At 40.4% G+C, this 21751-nt stretch overlaps 1 protein-coding gene and 3 long non-coding RNA genes across 10 annotated transcripts in view; 2 read left to right on the top strand and 2 right to left on the bottom strand.

Annotated features, from left to right (window-relative positions):
- The window catches only part of LOC140508119 (uncharacterized), a 72146-nt gene extending 68947 nt beyond the window's left edge, over positions 1-3199 (top strand). Inside the window, exons 3-4 of the long non-coding RNA XR_011968297.1 lie at positions 2128-2349; positions 3084-3199. This is a non-coding gene — a long non-coding RNA (uncharacterized lncRNA). The remainder of the gene's footprint in view (positions 1-2127; positions 2350-3083) is intronic.
- The window catches only part of LOC140508122 (uncharacterized), a 125811-nt gene that overhangs the window by 75127 nt on the left and 28933 nt on the right, over positions 1-21751 (bottom strand). The window lies entirely within an intron of this gene.
- On the bottom strand, positions 9278-13614 carry LOC140508126 (uncharacterized). Of its 2 annotated transcripts, XR_011968309.1 has the most exons (4): positions 13447-13614; positions 12896-12957; positions 12721-12800; positions 9278-11331 (listed from the first exon to the last, which is right to left on the bottom strand). It is a non-coding gene; the product is annotated as an uncharacterized lncRNA (long non-coding RNA). The 2 variants fall into 2 exon arrangements; XR_011968308.1 differs by having other exon boundaries at positions 12721-12957.
- LOC140508093 (sulfotransferase 2A1-like) overlaps positions 13688-21751 on the top strand; it is a 42231-nt gene continuing 34167 nt past the window's right edge. For 2 of the 6 annotated variants that reach the window (XM_072615849.1, XM_072615853.1), the window contains exon 1: positions 13689-13809. In XM_072615849.1, coding sequence (XP_072471950.1) covers positions 13785-13809 — 25 coding nt within the window. In that variant the 5' untranslated portion in view covers positions 13689-13784. Of the gene's footprint in view, positions 13810-21751 lie in introns of all 6 variants that reach the window. The other 4 variants (XM_072615847.1, XM_072615852.1, XM_072615850.1 and 1 more) reach the window with 3 other exon arrangements.

Raw genomic sequence — 21751 nt, 5'->3', positions numbered from 1 at the left:
AGGGAGAAATCCCTCTGTGATTGTCGCAGGACAATCTCTTTCCTTTACCCTTATGGAGACGAACAACGGAGGCATCCTTGAACTCCTGGGGGATAACCTCCTCTTGCCGTATAACCTGGACAATATCAGTCAGTTTTTCTATGAGCAATGGTCCCCCTACCTCCTAGATCTCATCTGGCATAGAGTCAGCCCCAAGTGCTTTGCCACATGAGAGAAGCCTAATGGCCCTTGAAACTTCGCTTTGTCTTGGAAGTTCAGCAGAAGAGGGATTGACTTCAATCTGAGGTAAACTGGCCTAAGCATTGATTGATGATGGTCTATTAAGAATACTATGGAAGTGTTCAGCCCATCTCTCCAGGATCATGTCCTTATCACTAATCAATGGGACTCCATCAGCAGTGAGTAGGTATGATGTACCATAGGTTCTTGATCGCTAAATAGCTTTCAGGGAATCATAAAAGCTCTTTGGATTGTTACCATCAGCATAAAATTGAATTTCTTCTGCCTTCTTACTGAGCCAGAAATCCCTCAACTCTCTAAGCTTTCCTTGTTCTTTGACTTTGATGGAATTAAATACTGCCTTCTTAGAGGTGGATGAACTATCCTGCTGGTAAATCTTGCATAGTTCTCCTTTTTCATTTAGCAGCTTCTGAATTTCCCCATCATTTTCATCAAACCAGTCTTAGTGTTTGTGAGTGTTCTGAGCTAGATGAGCAATTACAGTGCTGTACACCAAGTCTCTGAAAGCTGCTCACTCCTCTTGTGCTCCACTCTTGCCAACTGTGTGCTGGCTCAACTTTCCCTCCAAGTCAGCAACAAACTGTTCACTCTCAGAGAAGAGCCCTAATTTGTTGACATTAATTCTTCTGGTAGTCATTTCGCCTTGAGGGCAATTTGCTTTTGATAAATGCAAATATTTAGCTTAGAAAGGAGAAATCTATGATCAGTTCAGCAGTCTGTACCACACATTGCCTTTGTCACTCTCACATCTACTCTGTCTCTTCTCTTTACATTCACATAGTCTGTTACATATCAATATTTGCTGCAGAGGTACATCCATGAAGTTTTATTGCATTTAGGTAAAGGGAAGACAGTATTGGTGATGAGAAGGTCATACAATGCATAAGTCCTCAGCAGTAAATGACCATTGCTATTGCTGTTTCCAACTTCATTCCTCCCTAGGACTTCCTGCCAAGGTTAGTAGTTTGAGCCTACTCTAGTATTAAAGTCGCTCAGAATTATAAGCTTGTCCTCTTTTGACACATTGACCATAAGGACCTCTGGGTCTTCATAAAATTTTTCTTTGACGTCATCAGATTTTGTCATGGAGGGAGCAGAGGAACTGATGATGGTGGCATGGAATTTTTCTGCGCGTGCCAATCACATTGTCATGAGCCTGTCATTCACTCCTTTTGGCAGGCATATCAGCTTGTTGATTAGACTAGTTTTGATTGCAAAACCCACGCCAGCTTCACAGTGCTCCTCTTCACTGTGACCCTCTAGGAAAAGGTGTATGCAGCTCCAGCCTCAGTAACCTGGCCTTCATTTGCCAACCTTGCTTCACTCAGGGCTGCTATTTGAAAGTGATACCTGTTGAGTTCTCTTGCAACAAAAGCAGTTCTTCTTTCAGGTGTACTGGATTTTGTGTTGCCTATTAGTGTGCACATGTTTCATGTGCCGATGGTGAATGGAATCATCTTTCCAGGTGTTTTCGTTTGTTTTATACATTTTGTGGGGGGGGGGGGGGGCGGATTCCATGCCTGCTGCGGTTATTGGACTAGGGTTGGGTAAATAGACCATGTTTAGGGCACCTTTTCTAGGCCCCTTCCTCACAGCACGACCTGAGCAGTGCCGATCCTTACAAGGCTGCCCAGACACCCAGGGGGCTGCCAAGTCCCACTGTTGCTTCCAGTGAGATATGATCATATGGCCTGGCAAGTCTGGGTGCAAGGTTGTGACTACAGTTCCCAGTGTATCCACACATGCTGCTTCATCACTTGCTTATGACCACAGGACTTTGAGGCATAATACTGAAATGCTATGGATGATGTTTTTTGATTTGTTGGTAAATTGAATTTAAGTGAGACAGAGTTTGCACGAAGTCATCAACCTCACTTTTTCCTCCAGAGTCATCATAGTCCAGTGGCAGGACAGAGTCAAGATGGCTGGTGTTTGCTCAGGATGCAGTGGATGACCTTGGCGTCTTCAGTGTCTAACGAAGCTTTAAGAGCTCCACATCACCTCCTTCAGTTGCCTTCATGGCGGATGGAACACAATGTATTCATATGTCCATTCCACCAGGGGAAGCCTTCACATGCTTGGGGTAGACACCCCCTAACTCTTTAATAGGTTTGAAATCCCTTGATTATCCTCAACCTGGTTTGTCCCATCTGCCTAATTGGTTTACTGGGGTATGGTATGAAGACCTAGAATCCCTTATCATCAAGGTGCCAAAAGGGGACAAGCTTATAATTCCGCGTGACATTAATACTTGAGTAGGCACAGACTATGAGACTTAGCTGAGAGTCCTGGGGAGGAATAGAGTTGGAAACAGCAATGTTCATTTACTGATGAAGACTACATATATGTGTGTGTGTATGTATATGTATATACACATATATACACACACATATGTATACACACATGCACACATATGTATGTATATAAATATATATCTGTATATGCACATATATGTGTGTGTACACGTATATACAAACACACACATATACATATATATTCCCTCTAAATGCCCTAATACTGAAAAAAGTCTCAGGTGCTATCAATATCTTCTTTCCATGTAGGAATGTAAACAATTCAGCTTCAATAAATATCTCATGGCTTCTTTTTCTTGTTTACCTCTTCATGTTTCTCTTGAGTCTTTTATTTGAAAGTCAAGTTTTCTATTCAGTTCTGGTATTTTCAACAAAAATGCTTGGAAGTTCTCTATTTCATTGAAATCTCATATGTTCCCTGAAGTATTATCAGCATTTTTTGGGTTTTCTTTAGCCAGCTGTTGACTACTTTGTCATGATTTTCTTCCATCACTCATTTTTCTTCCTCGTTTTTCCTCCACCTCTCCACAGTACCTGCATCAGCCTCTTTGATGACCGTTGGAACAAGTTGTTCTCACCTGCCCATTCCACCACAGAAAGTCTTCAGAGGCTTGTAGTAGACACCTCCATACTTCCCCAAAGGGTTTAGGAAACCTTGGTTACCCTCAACTTGTTTTGACCTGTCTGCCAAAATGGTATACTGTGATGTGATCACTGCACATGGTGGAGCTTCTTGGAGCCACAGGTGAGAGTTAGGTGAAACAGGTGACCCGAAAAAGGCCCCGAAAAAGGCTCGGCAACCTTTACTCCAAAGGTGCTGGTCCTCCTTGAACACACCCTACACCTCTTAACATATTTAATATATGCTTAGATGGAACTGGCTTGAAAATCACACCCATATATAAAAATATATGATTTTTTTTTAGGATCTTGACTTTGTCAGTAGGAATTCCACAACACTGAAACTCTTGCACAGCATTTCTAACAGCTTTTTTCAACCTGTTCATCATTAATTTAACAATGCCATTTTTAATATAACAACATTTAGATTTCCTTGAAAATTTAAATCTGTTTAAGTTTACTTAAAACTTAAAAAAAAAATTAACCCATTCATGGGAATGCATTTTCACATCACCTTGCACAGTAACTCATCTCTTTCCCACCACATGGGCACACTCTATCACCTGATCAGATAGAGTAAAAAACCTTTCTCCCTTTCTGAAAAAGTTTAAAATTATGTTAGCCTCTAATGTGCTTAAGTTAACTCTCTTTAGCCTTGGTAGAAAGAGAGCTTTTTCATTCTGAAGCAATATTGACAAGGTGGACTTGACTTACCCTCCAAGCAGGGAACTTGGAGACAATAATTCATTTAATTTTAACAATTGCCAATCACATTCTCTCCTGCCTGTGCTAATTTTGGCCTAATAATTAACACCAAATTAACTAATAATTAACACCAAAAAACATAGGGGCTCCATTAGCTACCACCACACCATCCATACGTGGAACCATCAGTTACAAGAAATGGAGATGTTTTGACTGCTGTGGATAAGTTCACTTACCTTGATAGTGTACTTTCCAGGGATGTACACATTGACAATAAGATTGATGCACGCATTGCTAGAGCTAGCTCAGTCCTTGGGAGGCACTGAAGAAAAGTTTGGGAGAGAAGAGGTATTAGACTAACTACCACATTAAAGGTCTACAGAGCCGTTGTGCTGACTTCATTGTTGTATGCCTGTGAAACATGAACAGTCTACCCGTGCCATGCCAGGAAACTAGATCACTTCCATTTGAAATGTCTTAGGAAGATTCTGAGGATCACCTGGCAGGATAAGGTACCAGACACTGAAGTCCTTGCTCGAGCTGAACTGTCAAGTATTCAACCTCTGCTTCAGAGAGCACAGCTCTGATGGGCTGGCCACGTTCTTCGAATGCAAAATGTACGCTTGCCAAAAAGACTATTTTACGGAGAACTTGCAAGGGGCAGGTGATCATATGTTAACCAGAAGAAATGATACAAGGGCACGTTCAAGGTCTCTCTCTGAAGAACTTTGGATTTGACTGCCCAACACTGGAGATACTGGCACAGGACCGCTCAGTATGGTGTGCCCACATCAGAAATGGTACTGTGCTCTTTGAGCAAAGCAGAATTGAAAAAGCACAAAGTAAACTCAGGGTGCCCAAATTTGGGATATCCACCATAAATATTTACACAGACTCCCTGTGCCCAACCTGTGGTAGAGCATTCCAAGCTCGTATTGGTTTGATCAGCCACATTTACACACACTGAACTTTCACTTTACAATGGTGATGTCATTTTGGTCCTCTTCGAAGATGAAGAACAACAACCAAAACCAAACACAATAATTTTCTGTCTGTTTTCCAATCAAATCACAAATTTTCGTTTTCTCAGCATACCCAAATCTTCTGAACTGATATGGCGAAGGGTGTGACTGAAACCGCATGAGCTTGTTGTTCTCCCATCTCCTGGTTTTTTACACCATTATTTTTTCTTCTTTCCTTTACCCAGACTACCTTCATTCTCCTTTATGTTCCAAATAAAAACAAAATGCCTAACAATTTTGTCGTAGCCCAAACCTTAAAAACTGGAGCGAGTTAAATGTCTCTCAATTTACATTCAAGAAAGTCACATTTCTTCCCCTCCCCCTCTGCAAAATAAAATAAAATAAAAACCTATTTTCTTATCCTAATGTTATCACTTAAAAAAACCCAGAAAACCTCTTCTTATTATTTATTTATTTTTGCCATTTAAAACCCATAGTCTGGTATCAGCTATATTGACCTAATTTGAACATAAAGTACCAACTTTAACTTCAAGACCCTATTAAACCTAAATTCAAAACTCTCAGCACTTCTTCTAAGTTGCCTGCGTGACATGTTTTTCTTTACTGATCTTCAACTTACTTCCACCAGACTTTCATAAATTACAGCCTATGTTAAACATTAAATTAAGAGGGACACATTTCACCGCTTCATAATTACAAATAGGACCAGAACGAATTCAATTACCTTTCTGTTGTGTCCCATTACACACAAATTTCTCCTTTGGGTGAGGCAGGAAATGGTTAAGTGCTGGTTAGCCTGCCTTTCTTTGGTCTGAGAGAAAAAGCTGAATTCCCTCCCTCCCTGTCCCTCCATCAAGGACAGTCCAGCTCAGCCTTTCTGCTCTTGGTGGCTGCCTGGTTAAATTTACAACCTTATAAAGTGTCACATAAAATAGAGACACAGACTTTCATTCACACAGAAATATCAACAAAACATATACAGTCAAAACATTTAACAAAACGAGAGTGTACATATAGGTTTAAATTTTTGGCAAACCCAGTCCTTGAAGGATCCGTCCTTTGGCCAGAAGACATTTCCTCCAAGCTGAGTGCCTGCCCAAACTAAACAACAATACTTAAGCATTTTCTTCTTGTCTTTTCCCTTATACTTTGGTAGTTCATTCTAATTACTAAGTTGAGACCCAAGAGGACTATCAGCCTGCACAGCAGGTAACTTGCCACCACTTTCCTTAGTTAGTCTTCTCCATCTTTATGGACTCTAACCACTTAAGTGGGAGTTTAGGGCTATTCCTACCTAAACCTTATGAACTCTAACCTCTTAGGTGGGAGGCTTATCCAGGAGCTCAGTGGTGTTGACTAGGCAAGTTTGACGCACTCTTAACCACTTAGAGTGTCAAATCTCACAGATCTGTCTTATCTGGGGGGTTTTGTGTGCACAAACTCACGATACCGACTTGGTTTCACTCTCATCTGGTGGCCTTGATCTTTGTTACCTCTGGAGCTGCGTTATTTCGTTTTTGCTGGGTGAAGGACTCTTTTAGGGACTTTCTTTTCTCAGGGAGGATTCCCCAGGCACAAGGCTTGAGAGCCTCCAGGAAACCGGGTGTCGTGTCTGCCTCCTAGTTGATACCAGAGAAACTCCAATGAAAAGGAAATTTTTCTGGCCAACTCACCAAAACTGTGTGGGACGACTCCCTTAATAAAACTAGGCTTTAGCAAAGGAGTAAAAAGGAAAGATACTTAGTCAGATTTCTCGAGAAAGGGCACTCCCGCCTCTGCTCAAGATGACAATGACTGAGGAGGACCAGGGTGTGCCCTGCACAGCAATTTTTATAGACCCTGAGCACAGTGCTGCCACCCTAACCCCCTTCCTCTTAGTCCATTGGCTAATCCTTTAAGGTACAGTCTATCCATGGAAAACCTACCGCAACAACAAGGAAGAAGTATACAAGAGTAGCTTTTAGAAAAGGGGGAGTAAGGGAGCGAGCAACTTCTGTTGAAGGACTGTCATGTAGCATTGAGTAATGTCTAGGAAAGGAGATAAGGAAGTGAGTAGAGGTAGTCTCTGTCAAGGACTATCTCGTAGCACAAAAAAGAATTTGAAGAAAAAAAACAGGATGTCTATTGTTTGGTTTCTCAGGATTGGGTGAGATAAACGGAGCTGACAAAAGTGACCCCTGAGAGGTGTTCACTAAATATACGTGTTCTACTCCCTGAGGGTCTTTGCTAAATACACCTGCTCCACTCGGGTCCATCATCTAAATTTTGGAAAGTTACAATAATTTCTCCTTGATAGTTAGAATAAATCACTCCAGTCAACACATGCATTCCTCGAGCTGCTAAATGTAATCTGAGCTGGGGTTTGGCCAACTTCCTATTCTCCCTGAAGGTGCTACAAACTGGGATACAAGGGTTCAGCAGCTTCTATATGTGTAGTTCTTACTTTCCTATTTCATCTAGTATCAACTCCCTTTTCTCGGTACATTCTTCATAGTTCATGAGTTGGAATACCATCTATGCTTCTACAATCTACCCCTGATCTCAGTAGAGCAGTAAGCAATTCTCTCCTTGTCATTTTTTTCTGATTTTGAATCCACTGGCTATTTACTCTTCTCTCTCTAACAATATTGTCTTTTTCTCAGTCTCCTAAGTCACCTAACTGTGATATCTTGTCCACCACCTCTGAAGAGGGTGCCCTATTTCCTCAATTATTAGAGTCAAAATCAAGTGCTTGTAAGTAGGAGGAACCATTTTCACTATTATATTTCTATGATAAACTGCAAAAAGCATATCATAGTATGCAGCTGCATTTCTGATCATTATGGCAGTCTTCATTACTTTAACTTTCTTATACAGTCCCTAACTAAATACCAGAGTCCATCTCCACTAGGGCACATAGAGTCAGTAGGATACTGCCTATTGCAGCCTTCTGCAGCCAAAGCTAACAGATTAATTGTATTGTTACCTCCTCGAATATTGTACTCTCTAAAAGTTTGTGTACAAAAGGATTCTAACTTATACCTATCAATTTCAGGCAGGCTACGGAATCAATAGCTATTCTTCCAACTCCTTCATCACTGATTCTCACCATTGAAGATATTAACGATTTTTCCGTCCTTTGGGTGAATTTACTCAAAATTTCTGTGACCTCCTGCTGAGTAAAATCCTTAATTATTTCCCTAAACACTGTGACCTCCTTAGTTCTCCTGTTTCTGTCTCACTATTGGGCATACTTCTGAATGAGAAACTTCTTCCTTTCAAATTATTTCACTTCCTTTGTCACTGTGGCAACTAGGCTGGGTCTGTACAAAGATTAGATGTGAATTTCTCTTGTTAGCCTTCAGCTTTTTCTGAGTGAAATCAGCAGCCTTTCCTTCTTCCTGAGACTCCGCAAAACTGTTCTTGTACTCTTTTTCTATCTGATTTTTTCCTCAAGCAGCTTATCTCTGTTTCTACACAAAATATGTTAAGCTGTTAGTAAAATCCAGCTTCTACTACTTACTCCTGCCAACTCATTCTCTGGTCTTATTGGTATCCTTTGCAAATATCTTTCCAAATCTCCAGGTCCCCTCTCCTGTAACCTCTCCTCCCAGTTTTCACAAGACCTAGTCCAGTACTTTCAGCCCACTCCCTTGTTAGTGAGGAAAACAGAAAATTCTCCCATCCTACTATATTAATGTCTTCCTCTAAATCATTTCTGACTCCAGATAGAGACTTTGCGATCCTGTTCGTGACGTCAAACATATCTCCACGATAATATTCACAGCACTGGTATTGACTATGATCATGCCAGTGTAGTTCTCAAACAAACAAAATAAAGGATTCTCCATATACAAGGAGGAGGAAAAACATTTACTTAAGCAGTAGAAAGTCAAATCCGAGAACCAGAAAGCAAGGTCCATCATGTTGACCAAGAAGTTAGTAAACTTCTTTGCAAAAGGTAAAGTCGTTCTCAAACCTCTCCTCCTCCAGCCAGGGATTTCTCAATTGTCAACTGTCACAATGTGTCATTTGGGCCTGTGTCAGTCGGCCTGTATTCTTTCCCCTCTGACCTGACCCCACTTACTTCTTTCCTCCTGGTTCTTCCCCTTGCTTTCTGTTCCACCTCTTCAGCAAGCTCCTCCCACCACATGTGACCTAGGCTTCCAGGGGATCAAAGCAGAGCATAGGAGCCTATTAATTAAATACAAAGACTTTTCCATTTTAAATTATTGTTACACTCCATTCCACTTCTTCCTTTCTCTTTCTTCCCTTACATTTCTCTCTCATCCCTTAATTTAATTTTTTACATATCATCCACCATATTCAACTCACACTTGTGCCCTCTGTCTATATATATTCCTACTAACTACCCTAATAATAAGAAACATTGCAAGTGAAATGGACGGACCGAGACAAAGCACAGGCAAGAGTCAATTGAAAATTTGGGAGCATCTTTATTAGCCAGCGGCTGCCTCATGGAAACCCAGAGGAGGCAGCCCCGAACAAGGTTTGTGTGTGCCTTTTAAGCATTTCAGCACTTCCTGGTACAGCCTTGACAGCAACCACATCTCCAAGTTGCTGCTAGGCAAAGGGGCACAACAGAGAGTGGGCTCCTAGGCAAAGGGGCACAACAGCGTGCTCTCCTAGGCAAAGGGGCACAACAGAGAGTGGCTGCTACAACGGGGGGGGGGGGGAGAGGGGGCTACTAGGAGCTGCTGGGCAAGAGGGCACAACAGAAAGTGGTTGGGCCCAACCCTGCCTAGAAACCCAACAGACATTTCTCAACCCCTGGCTCGGGGCGGGGGCGATGATGTCCACTTCACTCCCACCTTTTCATGTAAATGGGGTACTCATCAGAGGCCAAAGGGATATACAGAAATTGGAGCACAATTTTTCAACATAAGGGGATCTCTGGTCAGTCTCTTCAGGTGGCGTAAATATTGAAGACCGAGAGACAGGTGTATACCCTAACGCAGAGAATCCCACCTCCCCACTATCCCACCTCTCCATTGGCTCAGAGGCAGGCTCACAATCTAAGCACCAAAAACTAGGCAAATCCAGGGAAATCCTCACCTATCCCAATACAATTACCTCATCTAATATCTGACTTAACTGTGATGTGGCTTTAGAAAAGAGGGGAGGGGGAGAAGGAAGAACTGGTAGTGCTGATGTGGCAACAGTACAACAAACAATGGAGAGATTTGAATAACTTCCAAGTTTCAGCTACAGCCCAGAGCACTTTCACAAAGAAAGCTGGTAGCTGGTAAGCGGGGGGGATACCAAATGACCATCCACAAGCCCCGTATACCTGAAACTCAGGTATCCAAGGAGAAAGGCCTCATGGAAGAGAAATTTTCTGGAGACTTTCCACCCCACTACTAATACAGATTATCTGTTAATTGATCTCCTTCACTTTCCATACTCTCATGCCACTGCTTCTTCTCCTTCATACTTTTAAAGGAGAAGACCAAATTTGAACAAAATCATGGACAATCTCTAAAATTAAATACAATCCTCACATTCTTTCCCCTATACATTCTTCCCTTCATCTATCCCCTTCATATGAATACATTTACAAGGGGACTATCCCATGTTATAAGTACAGACACAGAGATTTAAGATACAAATGTAGATCAATGAATTGTCCATTCAGAGGTTCCATCTCATCTGGGAAGGGACATCATCTGATGTGGTTTTCTGATCTAGATGCTCCTTCAGTCCATCTTCAGCACAGCATCTCTGCACATTCTTTATCTTCTTGTAGAAATTCGGATGTCCAATCTCCTACAAAACTGACCTTACTACCATTTTAGATTCCATCCTTAAGCTTTATATACTCATCATTCTATAAATTCAAAACTGGGACTTTGGCCAGTTGTCATGTTTAAGAAATCCACATTAGAACCCAGTATTTACATCTAACATTCAGATCTTTTAAAGCATTTATAACATAGGCCAGAAACCATTTTTCTTTTAACCAACTGAGACAAAATAATGATTAACTATGTATGCTAACCTCACAAGTCTTATTAACCCGATGGTCTCTACACTATTACTAGAAATTTTTTAAAAACCCTAATTCATTGTTTTTAAGTCTAAAGTCCTAAACCTGATAGCTTAATTTTAGACTTAACCTCAGATGTTCCCCTACCAACAATGTGTTATTTCATAAATCTGATATTAATCTTACAAAACTTTTGACTGTAGGAAATTGCCACTAAGAGTAGGGACATTGGAAGGAAACAATATCTCGTCAACTTCATGACAATTCCAGGCAGGAGCAGATTGTCAGCTGGCATTCAGTCAGGCTTAAAATCCACCACGTCTTAGTGGGGAAATTGAGTCAGAAGAGTCCTACTTCAGCCCAGGCTGAACAGCCGTTCTCCCACCTTTACCATGAGATCACTTCTTGCACTTCATACCAGCATCTCACAGGCTTACTGACATCATGGATCAGAGGCTCAGACCACCTTTCTTGCTATCCATACCTGGAGTTAGACTCAGAAAAACAGTCAGTTAAAAGTCCCATGAAATCTTAGAATAGCAAGTTCCAATAATCAGGTTTCTGATATGACAATAATTTCACACTGGCTAAGAAACATCTTTGACTCTGTTTGAATTCAGATAGGAGTGAAGTTTTCCAATCATGCAGTATCTGGATTATAGCCAGACTCAGGGACACTCAGGTGGGAAACATTCCTCTATAAAAGGACAGAGTGGGGAAACTGACCAGGAGGATCCCATCCTAAACTGAGTCCAGAATTGTCCCCTCGGTGTTTCCTCTCTAGATACAAATTTCACCTGATAACAATACAGGATGCAGGATCACAGTCCCTCTGAGTAACTTGTGGCATATTCTTTCAGATACTGATTTAATGCAGACAACTATACCCAAATTCAAACTTAAACAAAAATATTTATGGTCCCAAATGCTTTTACCTTAAACAGCAAATTTCACTAATCCCAACTTAAAGCCAAATACGGTTATTTGTATTCCCATGAAGTTGAAATAAGCAATGAAGATTAACAGGACTCACATACAGAAGAGATTTCATTTAAGATCCTTCCTTCTCAAATTTAAAACTTGTCCTAATATAAAAGCCAATTGTTAAAAATCCTTTCTATGTATTACAACTTTTGAGCAAGTCACATTCATTGTTTATGAATTATATAAGCCAAACAATTTTCTTAGGACTGATGACCTTGTCCACATGAAAGGGGCCTTGGCAGTTTTACAAAATAAAAGGAATTGGCATGGATCCCATACCTGCCAACCCCAAACGTGCAGGAGGACTGTTCTGAATGGGCAGAACCAGTGTCAATAAATTATTACTCCATTCATTTCTTTCCACACATAGTAATCCATTAACAATTTCAGGTTTAGCATTAAAACAACAAATTTTTAGCTGTAACTTCTTTAACAGGCAAATATGAAAATACCTGGTTTTCTAAATAACATAACTGACTTTACACAACTTTTCCAACATCTTTTAGTTTCAACAAAATTCAGATTACAAATTGCTTTCTCTAACACCATTTCTGGATTATAGAGTAAAATTAAAATCTTGATGGTTCTAACTTTTACTCAAGAAAATTTTGCATCTGTGTCCACTCCTTATAAATGTTTTTGAAAGAAAAAGTTGTGAAACTGCAAGTGGAAGTGAGGGATGCTGTGGAACAAAGTCCAGTGGCGCCTAGTCTCCTCCTTTCCACTTGGGAGTTTCAAAGCCTTATCTCTGAGGTGTCTTCTTTTCATTTTCAGATTTACGCATTTTCCCAATTTGCCTTCGTGTCAAATAATACAACAAATTCTGACCTGTCTTAAACATCCGATTAGGAGGGACATGTTTCACTTAAACTATGATCAGAATAATTACCTCTTGGTTTTATCCCATATAGTAGAGAAATGGACGTACACCATAAAGGGGCGAACGGTCCCCGGGGCTGGTGGTACCTGCTGAAGGGGAAAGAGTGAAGTACTGGTCTTACCCGTGTGTGGGGAGGCCTTAGAGAGACCTTAGAGTTAGGACGGGGAATCAAATCTGCACCCACCCTGCAATGGATTTATCAGAAGTCCCCTCTGGTGGCCAATCCACCCCGAAGTTGGGCCATTCCTGTTGACAGAATAGAGTTAATTTTTTCCTTGGAGACTTCGTACCCATAACCAGCTGCAGTTTGTTGGAAATGTTTAAAACATTTTAATATGAATTGCAACGGGGTCTCGGGACCTGATTGTTTTTGGCCCATGAGACGGGGAAAGGAGAGTAAGACACAAAGTCCGATTAAACTGGGGCTCAAACGAAAACACAAACCAAGAGGCACGGACAGGCTCAGTTAGACAGTCCAGACTCAAACAAAAACACAAAACAGGAGACAGAGAGAATGCAGAATGCAGACTCAGTCAAGTGGTCAGGACTCTCAGAAACCAAAATACAGGAGAGCCAGACAGAATACAGAATGCAGAGTCAGTCAAGTAGTCAGGACTTTCAAAAACCCAAAATACAGGAGAGCCAGATCAGGACTCTCACGCGGCATCCCGTGCAGGTCAGTAAGGGCATTTCCCCTGCGTCCAGCCTGGCCACTTACTCTACAAGAGTACTCACCAAGACAGACAGGGCGCTCAAAATGGCCAGATCAGAGGAATTTTGCTACCAGGAGCCTGGTTCTCATGGCTGTGCTTTGAGATCAAGGCCGGGGAACAACAAGCCCGGTGGCCCCCTCCCCCCCCGAAGTCAAAGCCCAGTCCAGCAGTCCAGGGCAGATGGTTTGCCTGTGCACACAGAGCCAAAGGCTGTCTCGGTTGAACGGATCGAAAAAAAGCACGGGCAGGTGCCTGTGCACACAGAGCCAAAGGCTGTCTCCGTTGAACAGACCAAGAAAAAGCACAGACAGGTGCCTGTGCACAGAGCCAAAGGCTATCTCGCTGGGGCCTCCAAGCGAAATGGACGGATCGAGACAAAGCACAGGTAAGAGTCAATTGAAAATTTGGGAGCGTGTTTATTAGCCACTGGCTGTCTCATGGAAACCCAGAGAAGACATCCCCGAACAAGGTGTGTGTGTGCCTTTTAAGTATTTCGGCACTTCCTGGTACAGCCTTGACAGCAAACATATCTCCAAGTTGCTGCTAGGCAAGGGGGCACAACCGAAAGTGGGCTCTTAGGCAAAGGGGCACAACAGAGTGGGCTCCTAGGCAAAGGGGCACAACAGAGAGCGGCTGCCTAGGCAAAGAGGCACAACAGAGAGTGGCTGCTACAACGGGGGAGGGCGGGGCTACTAGGCGCTGTTAGGCAAGGGGGCACAAAAGAAAGTGGCTGGGCCCAACGCTGCCTAGAAACTCAACAGACATTTCTCAACCCGTAGTTCCGGGCGGGGGGGGCGAGGAAGGGGGAGATGATGACCACTTCACATGAATACAAATATCATCTTCCTATGTAGAAATATAACCATTTTTAACAGTATTCGTTTCCTTATGATTTCCCTTTCCTGTTTACCGTCTTATGCTTCTTTTCAGTCTTCTATTTGAAATCCAGATTTTCTGTTCAGCTCTAGTCTTTTCATCAAGAATAACCGAATATGCTCTATCTCATTGAATTCTCCTTCCCACCCAAACGATTATACTCAGTTTTGCTGGGTAGGAGATTCTTGGTTGTCTTCCTGTCTTCTCTGATATTCAGAATGTCATATTCCAAGTCTCCTTATCCTTTAATGTAAAAGCTGCTAAATATTGTGTTATCCTGACTGTGGATCCACCATGCTTGAATTCAGGTTGCCTGCAACATTTTCTCCTTATTCTGGGAATTCTGGAAGTTGGCTATCATGTTCGGGCAGTTTTCCTTTTGGGATATCTTTTTAGAGCTGACCAGTGGTTTCTTTTAATACCTTGTTCTAAAATATCAGGGTAGTTTTCCCTGACAATTTTTTTAAAAATGATGGCTAGGCTGCTTTTTGTATCAAGCCTTTCAGGTATCTAAGAATTTGAAAATTATCTCTCCTGGATTTATTTTCTTGGTCAGTTGTTTTTCTATTTTTTTCTTTGTTCCTCCATATTTTGTCTTTTATTTTTCATTTCTTTTGTTTTTCTCTTATTTTTTCTTAGCATCTCATAAAATCCTAGCTTCCATTTGCTCCACTCTGATCTTTAACGAATTGTTTTCTCCATAGATGTTTTGGATCTCCTTTTCCATTTGGCCAATTCTGCTTCTCTTTTTAAATTTTTTAAAATTAATTTTATTTATTTTCAGTGTTCTACAATCACTACCATAAACTTAGATTTTTTCCCCTCCTTCCTCCTCCCTCCCCGAGATGGCATACAATTTTATATGAGTTTTATACATACGTTCCTATTAAAAATCATTTTCTCTATAGTCATGCTGTGTAGAAGAATTAAAATGAATGGAAGAAATCATATAGCAAACCGAAACGTAATACAAAAGAAAGCGGTCTGCTACCTTCTCCTATTAAATTCCATAGCTCTTTCTGTGAATATGGAAGGCATTTTGCCTTAAAAGACCACTGGGAATTTTTTTAAGTCCTTGTCCTATAATGAAGTTCCAAGTCTACCAGAAAAAAGCTCTCACACTGTGGTCCTTGCTGTGCACAAAGTTCCCCTGATTCTGCTCCCTTCCCTTAGCAACAGATCATATAAATCTTTGCAAGCCTCTCTGAAGTCTTCCTGTTCATCACTTCTTATAGTGCAATAGTATTCCATTACATTCATATACCATAATCTATTCAGCCATTCTCCAATTGATGGGCATCCCCTTGACTTCCAGTTTTTGGCTACTACAAAGAGAGCTGCTATAAATACATTTGTACATGTGGGACCTTTCCCAATTTTATAATCTCTGGGCGATACAGTCCTAGAAGCAGTATTGCTGGGTGAAAGGGTATGCATATTTTTGTAGCCATTTGGGCATAGTTCCAAATTGCTCTCCAGAATGGTTGGCTCAGCTCACAGCTCCACTAACAATGATTTATTGTTCCAACTCTCCAACATACTTTCCAACATTTATCATCTTCCTGTTCTATCATGTTTACCAACCTGATAGGTGTGATGTGGTATCTCAGAGTTTTTTGATTTGTAGCTCTCTAATCGATAGTGATTTAGAGCATTTTCTTAATGTGACTATAGATATCTTAAATTTCTTCCTCTGAAAACTGTACATATCCTTTGACCATTTATCAATTGGAGAATGACTTGAATTTTTGCACATTTGACTCAGTTCTCTATATATTTTAGAAATGAGGCCTTTATCATAGACACTAACTGCAAAAATTCTTTCCCAGTCTTCTGCATGCCTCTGAATCTTGGTTGCACTGGGTTTGGTTGTGCAAAAACTTTTCAATTTAATGTAATCAAAATCATCCATCTTGTACTTCAAAATGCGTTCTATTTCTTCTTTAGTCAAAAATTTTTCCTGTCTTCAAAAATCTGATAAATATCCTATTCTTTGCTCCACCAATTTGTCCATTGTATCAATCCTTACACCTATATCGGGTACCCGTTTGGACTTTATTCTTGTGTACGGTGTCAGGCATTGGTCTATCTCTAGTTTCTGCCACACTGTTATCCAGTTTTCCCAGCAATTTTTGTCAAACAATGAGTTCTTATCCCAGAAGCTGGGATCCTTGGATTTATCAAACAGTAGATTGGTATATTCATTGCCTACTGTGTCTTGAGTACCTAGATTATTTCACTTATGTATCCTGCTATTTCTTAGCCGGTACTGAGTGGTTTTGATAATTGCAGCTTTATAATACAATTTGAGATCTGCCAATTCTGCTTCTTGAGGCATGACTTTTTTGCAGAAGTCTCATTTTTCTTTTCCCTACTTCTCTTACTTGATTATCAAAATCCTTTCTGAGCTCTTCTATGGCCTGAAATCAATTCATATTTTACTTGGAGGCTTCGGATATGGGAGCTTTGACTTTGCTGTCTTCTGAGTCTGTTTTCATTTTCCTTTTCAAAATGGTAACTTGCTACCAGCAGATTTTTTTCTGTTGTTTCGTCATTTTCCCAGCCAATTGCTAGACTTTTAACTGTTTCTTGAAATAGGACTCTGTTTTCATGGGGGACTGTGCACTTTCCCAAGGTTCAGGGGTTTTGTTCAGCTGTTTGCAACAATACTTCTGGGGATCTGTAAATTTTCAGTTCTTTCAAGGTGGCAGGATGTCAGGAGAGATGTTTACTTCTATGCTTGCCTTGCTTTGGTTTGTGAGTGAACACAGGCACCCTTTTCTACCCTGGAAGTGTTACAAGGGTACCTCCTCTACAGATGCCATAATCTCTGCTACACTAGTTCTCCCCCTTCCCTGAGACTGTCACTCAGGGGTGCAACCCAGATTAAGTATGGGCAAAGCAGCAGACTACTGCCTCAGTGCTAGCACAAAGAACACTATAATCTCCTTCTGACTACTTGTTTGACACTCATGACTGTCTGTGCACTGAGAGTTTCAGAAGCAACTCTGCTGCTACTACTGCTGATTCAATCGCTCCAAAGACCAGCTTCTCCCTTATTAAGTGCAGGGCTGTGCTGATGGGGCCTGCACTGGACCGTGTTCCTCTGTCTCCCAGGTGCAGCAGAGCTTTTCTGCTGACTTTCCAAGTTGTTTTTGGTGTCTATGCACTGAGAGGTCTGGAAACTGCCACTTCTGCCATTGATTCAGTCACCACGAGACCTGCTACAGATTCACTGACCTTGGTCTGTGGTGATATAACTGTGCTGGACCGCAATCTTTTCCTACCCTGGTGAAAGACATTTTGTCCCTACTTTCCAACTTGTCTTGGGCTGGAAATTTGTTTCACTTCATCTTTTTGCATGTTCTGCTGTTCTAGAATTTGTTTAGGGTCATATTTTTAGAGGTATTTCGAGGGTTTGGGGGGAGAGCCCAGGTCACTCCTTGCCTTTACTGTACCATGTCAATTGTACCTCCTCTGCAAAAAACAATTTTTTAACTCACTTACTTTTTTATAGAAGTTTTCAGTTTCAAATTCTATCCATGTCTGCCTTTCCCCTACTCCTTGAGTTGGTAAAAAATCTGATACAGGTGAAACATGTGCAATCATGTAAAATATTCCCCTATTTGACATTTTGTGCAAGAAGTTGAATGAAAGAAAGAACAACGAAGGAAGGAACATAATTGAAAGACAAATAGTATACTTCAGTCTGTATTTTAAAAAGTCAGTTCTTTCTTTAGATGTGGATATCAATTTTTATTGTAAGTCCTTCCAAATTTTCTCGAATCTTTGTATAGCTGAGATAAGTTAAGTCATTCACAGTTTTTCATTGTACAATGTTGTTATTAATATTACTTTGTACAGTATTCTCCTGGTTCTGCTCAATTTGTATCCGTTTGTGAAAATTTTTCCTGTTTTTATGAAATTATCATATATGCCATTTCTTATAGGACAGTGACATTCCATTACAATAATATATCACACATTCCTCATCTATTTGCCAATTGGTGGGCATCCCCTTAATTTCCAATTCTTAAATACCCACAAAAGATCTGTCATAAATAATTTTGCACAACTTCTTTCCTCCCATTTTCTCTTTTGGATATTGCCCTAGTAGCGGCATTGCTGGATCAAATGGTATGCACAGTTTGCTAGTCTCTTGGCTATAGATTTAAATTACTCTCCAGAATGATTCGATCACTTCATAGCTCCAACAATAGTGCATTAGTTTCCCCTCCAATGTTTCTTATTTTTATTTTTTTATCAGCCAATCCAATAAGGTTAAGATGGAACCTGAAAATTGTTTTAACTTGTATTTATCAAATCAGTAATGATTTAGAACACTTTTTTATATGACTGATGAAAGCTTTAATTTCTTTATCTTAAAACTGTCTTTTCATATCTTTTGACCATTTAGCAATTTGGGAATTACTTCTATTCTTAGAAATTTGACTCATTTGTATATATATATATATATATATATATATATATATATATATATATATATATATATATATATGACAAGTGAGGTCTTTATCATAGATACTTGCTATAATTATTTTACCCTAGCTTTCTGCTTTATTTCTAATTTTGTTTTCATTGAATTTGTTTGAGCAAAACCTTTTCAATTTTATGTTGTCAAAATTATCCATTTTACATTTTGTATTTCTCTCCCTGCCTTGTTTCATTCTAAATTCTTCCCTTCTCCATTGATCTGGAAGGTAAAGTTTCCCTTGCACTCCTAATTTGCTTATGTATCACCCTTTAGGTGCAAATGATGTACTCTTCTTAACTTACCTTGGTATACGGTGTGAAATATTGGTCTATACCTAGTCCCTGCCTTACTGTTTTGTCATTTTCCCAGCAATTTTTGTCAAATAATGAACATGTCTGAAAAGCTTGGACCTTTGAGTTTTTCAAACAGTAGATTACTATGGTCATGTATTATAATGCATTGTGTACCTCATCTATGACACTGATTCATCAGTCTGCTTCTTACTCAGGACCAAATTGTTTTTGACAATGATCACTTTATAATGCAGTTTGTGATCCGGTATGGCGAAGCCACCTTCCTTCACATTTTTTCATTGATTCCTTCATATTCTTGATCTTTCACTATTTTAGATGAATTCTGTTATTTTTTTTTGAGCTTTATAAAAATGATTTTTTTCGTATGGCATTAAGTAGATTAATTTAGGTGCATTTTCAGTTTTTTCATATTGGTTCAGACTATACATCAGTGTTCCTGAATAGTAATCAAAGTGACCTTTGTTTTCAGTTCACCCAACACTCTGAGTAACCTCAAATTTTGGTTCATCACACAGATCTGAATCATGTGGCTCTGACCCCTAACAATATGCCATCAGCAATTCCTTCACAGTGCAGTGGCTTCAGAATGAAAAGATAACATTAGATGCATGGATTGATTGGCATCTAAGAACTTCACTTTAATACTTCCAGGTAGTTCAGAATAGGTTGATCATGTACTTGAACCATATTCCTATGCAGGCTGTGAATCACAGAACTAGAACAGGAGAAAAGAAGAAACAAGAGGAAGAGAAGGGGGCATCATAGTGAGAAGTTGGAGCTAAAGGAACAAATGTTCCATTCATGTAGGGGTTTTACCTCGTGGCTGCTGTAGTGCCTTCAATCTCTTCCATTCTGTAACGCTAGAGTTCTTTGAAGGAGGATTTCAGTTAAAGGAAGAAGAGACAGAATCCAGGAGAAGGTTTGAGGAGGAGAAGGTGGTGAATAACCAAGGGAAGAAGAGATGGAGTCAGGACTCAGACTGACAGTGGAAAAAGGAAGTCGAGCTCATCACATATCCTATGTCTGCCCACTCCTCCAGAGGACTCTGAGATTTGAGATACCTGAGGGGCTGCGGACAACTGTACCCTCTGGGAGATCTCTCAATGAACTTTTCCGGCTAATTGAAGATATTAAGATGTTCTACCCCTCCCCAACTTGCCTTTTCCCATATACCCAGATCATGTTATGCAGCCTCACTTTGAGTATTAGTGTACATTCTATATGATCTGTCCTTGTTTCCATTTTCTGTACATATTTTTAAAAAATATCACAGAAGTTTCCAGAGCATTTGTCATCTGCTTCTTGTGATGAATATTTCCTTTTCTTCTCACTAGTCAATCGATCACAAAGCATTTGATAAGCACTCAATTTGTCCCTAGAATTCTCTCCCTTTGTGCCTCCAGGATTTCTTTATAATTTTAACTTCTTTTAGAGTAAGAATCCCTTCTGTTACTTCCTACCTACCGCTTCCACACCCCATCCCCACTTTTCAGTTGAAAATTATTTTGATTTGAGTTTCAAGAGCCCTGACAGATACATTCTTATCTTTCCTTTAAGTGAACACTGTCTTCAGGCAGGATGGTGTTATTCATTTATTTGAAGATATTGTCTAGTAAGTGCTTATTGCTTTCCTTTCCCTCCCTTTTCTTTATTGCTAAGTAAATGAGCATATGTAATACCTAATCGTGACATTATTGCGAATAGCAGCTTTGTATTGAAGGAAAGACATTGGTAGAGATTCGAGAATTAAAGTGTTAAGTGAGAGAACTATTTTCCCTGGAAAAGGATCAATCCTAGGACGCTGACAGAATCTAAGTGTAATCCTAATTTCAAAGTGATTTTTCTCGGGGAACCGGGAACTGCCATTGAGAGAGCACCTGGGGAAAGGAAAGCCAGCCCAGAAAGTGAGAAGGTGTCCTAATGCCTGTAGGAGAAGGAAGAAATATTCCCAACATGGGTGGTCCTCTTTACTCAGCAGTTACATGCAGATGAGGCACAGTTAGACAGAAGAATCTGCCCATTAGCAACGACTGCCAGAGATCATTTAGTCAGTCTGTCAATAAATGCTACTTGCCAAGAACTGGGCTAAACACTGGACATGTAAGGAGTGCAAGGAGACAACAGCTTCAAGGAGCAGGTCCAGTGTTTTCCCTACCAGAGAAGCTTCATGGGGAAGGAAAATGGATGTGCTGACTTCCCAAAGTTTCTATTTCTCTTTCACATTATTTATGTTGCCAGGAATTCAAGGGATGTCCTTGTTGTTCATACCATTTTAGAAATAAGATGTCACTATTCAGGCATGTTCAGATTTTGAGAATTTCCTTGAGAAATTTGTGCAAGAAAATGGTGAGTGAAGAAGAAATGTTGGAACCACATCCTACCTCCCTTCCTTATCCCTTTTCTCTACTTTCTCCCTTCCTACTGTTGGCATCATAATGAAAGTTTCTATTTGATTGATTCCCATCCATTTGCTGGGAGGCACAATCCTCCCAAGAGCTTAGGGAAAGAGACAGGACTAGGACTGTATCCTCCATGTTAGAGAAGAGGGGTGAGGACACAGACTGGGAAAGGGACTTTTCCAAACTTATATAACCAAGGAATTGCATATTTGCCCCACATTGGAGCCCACACCTTCTGTATCT

The sequence above is a fragment of the Notamacropus eugenii genome, chromosome 5 (genome assembly GCF_028372415.1).
Source record: "Notamacropus eugenii isolate mMacEug1 chromosome 5, mMacEug1.pri_v2, whole genome shotgun sequence".
NCBI classification, from domain to species: Eukaryota; Metazoa; Chordata; class Mammalia; order Diprotodontia; family Macropodidae; genus Notamacropus; species Notamacropus eugenii.
This window is presented reverse-complemented; position numbering and strand designations above follow the sequence as displayed.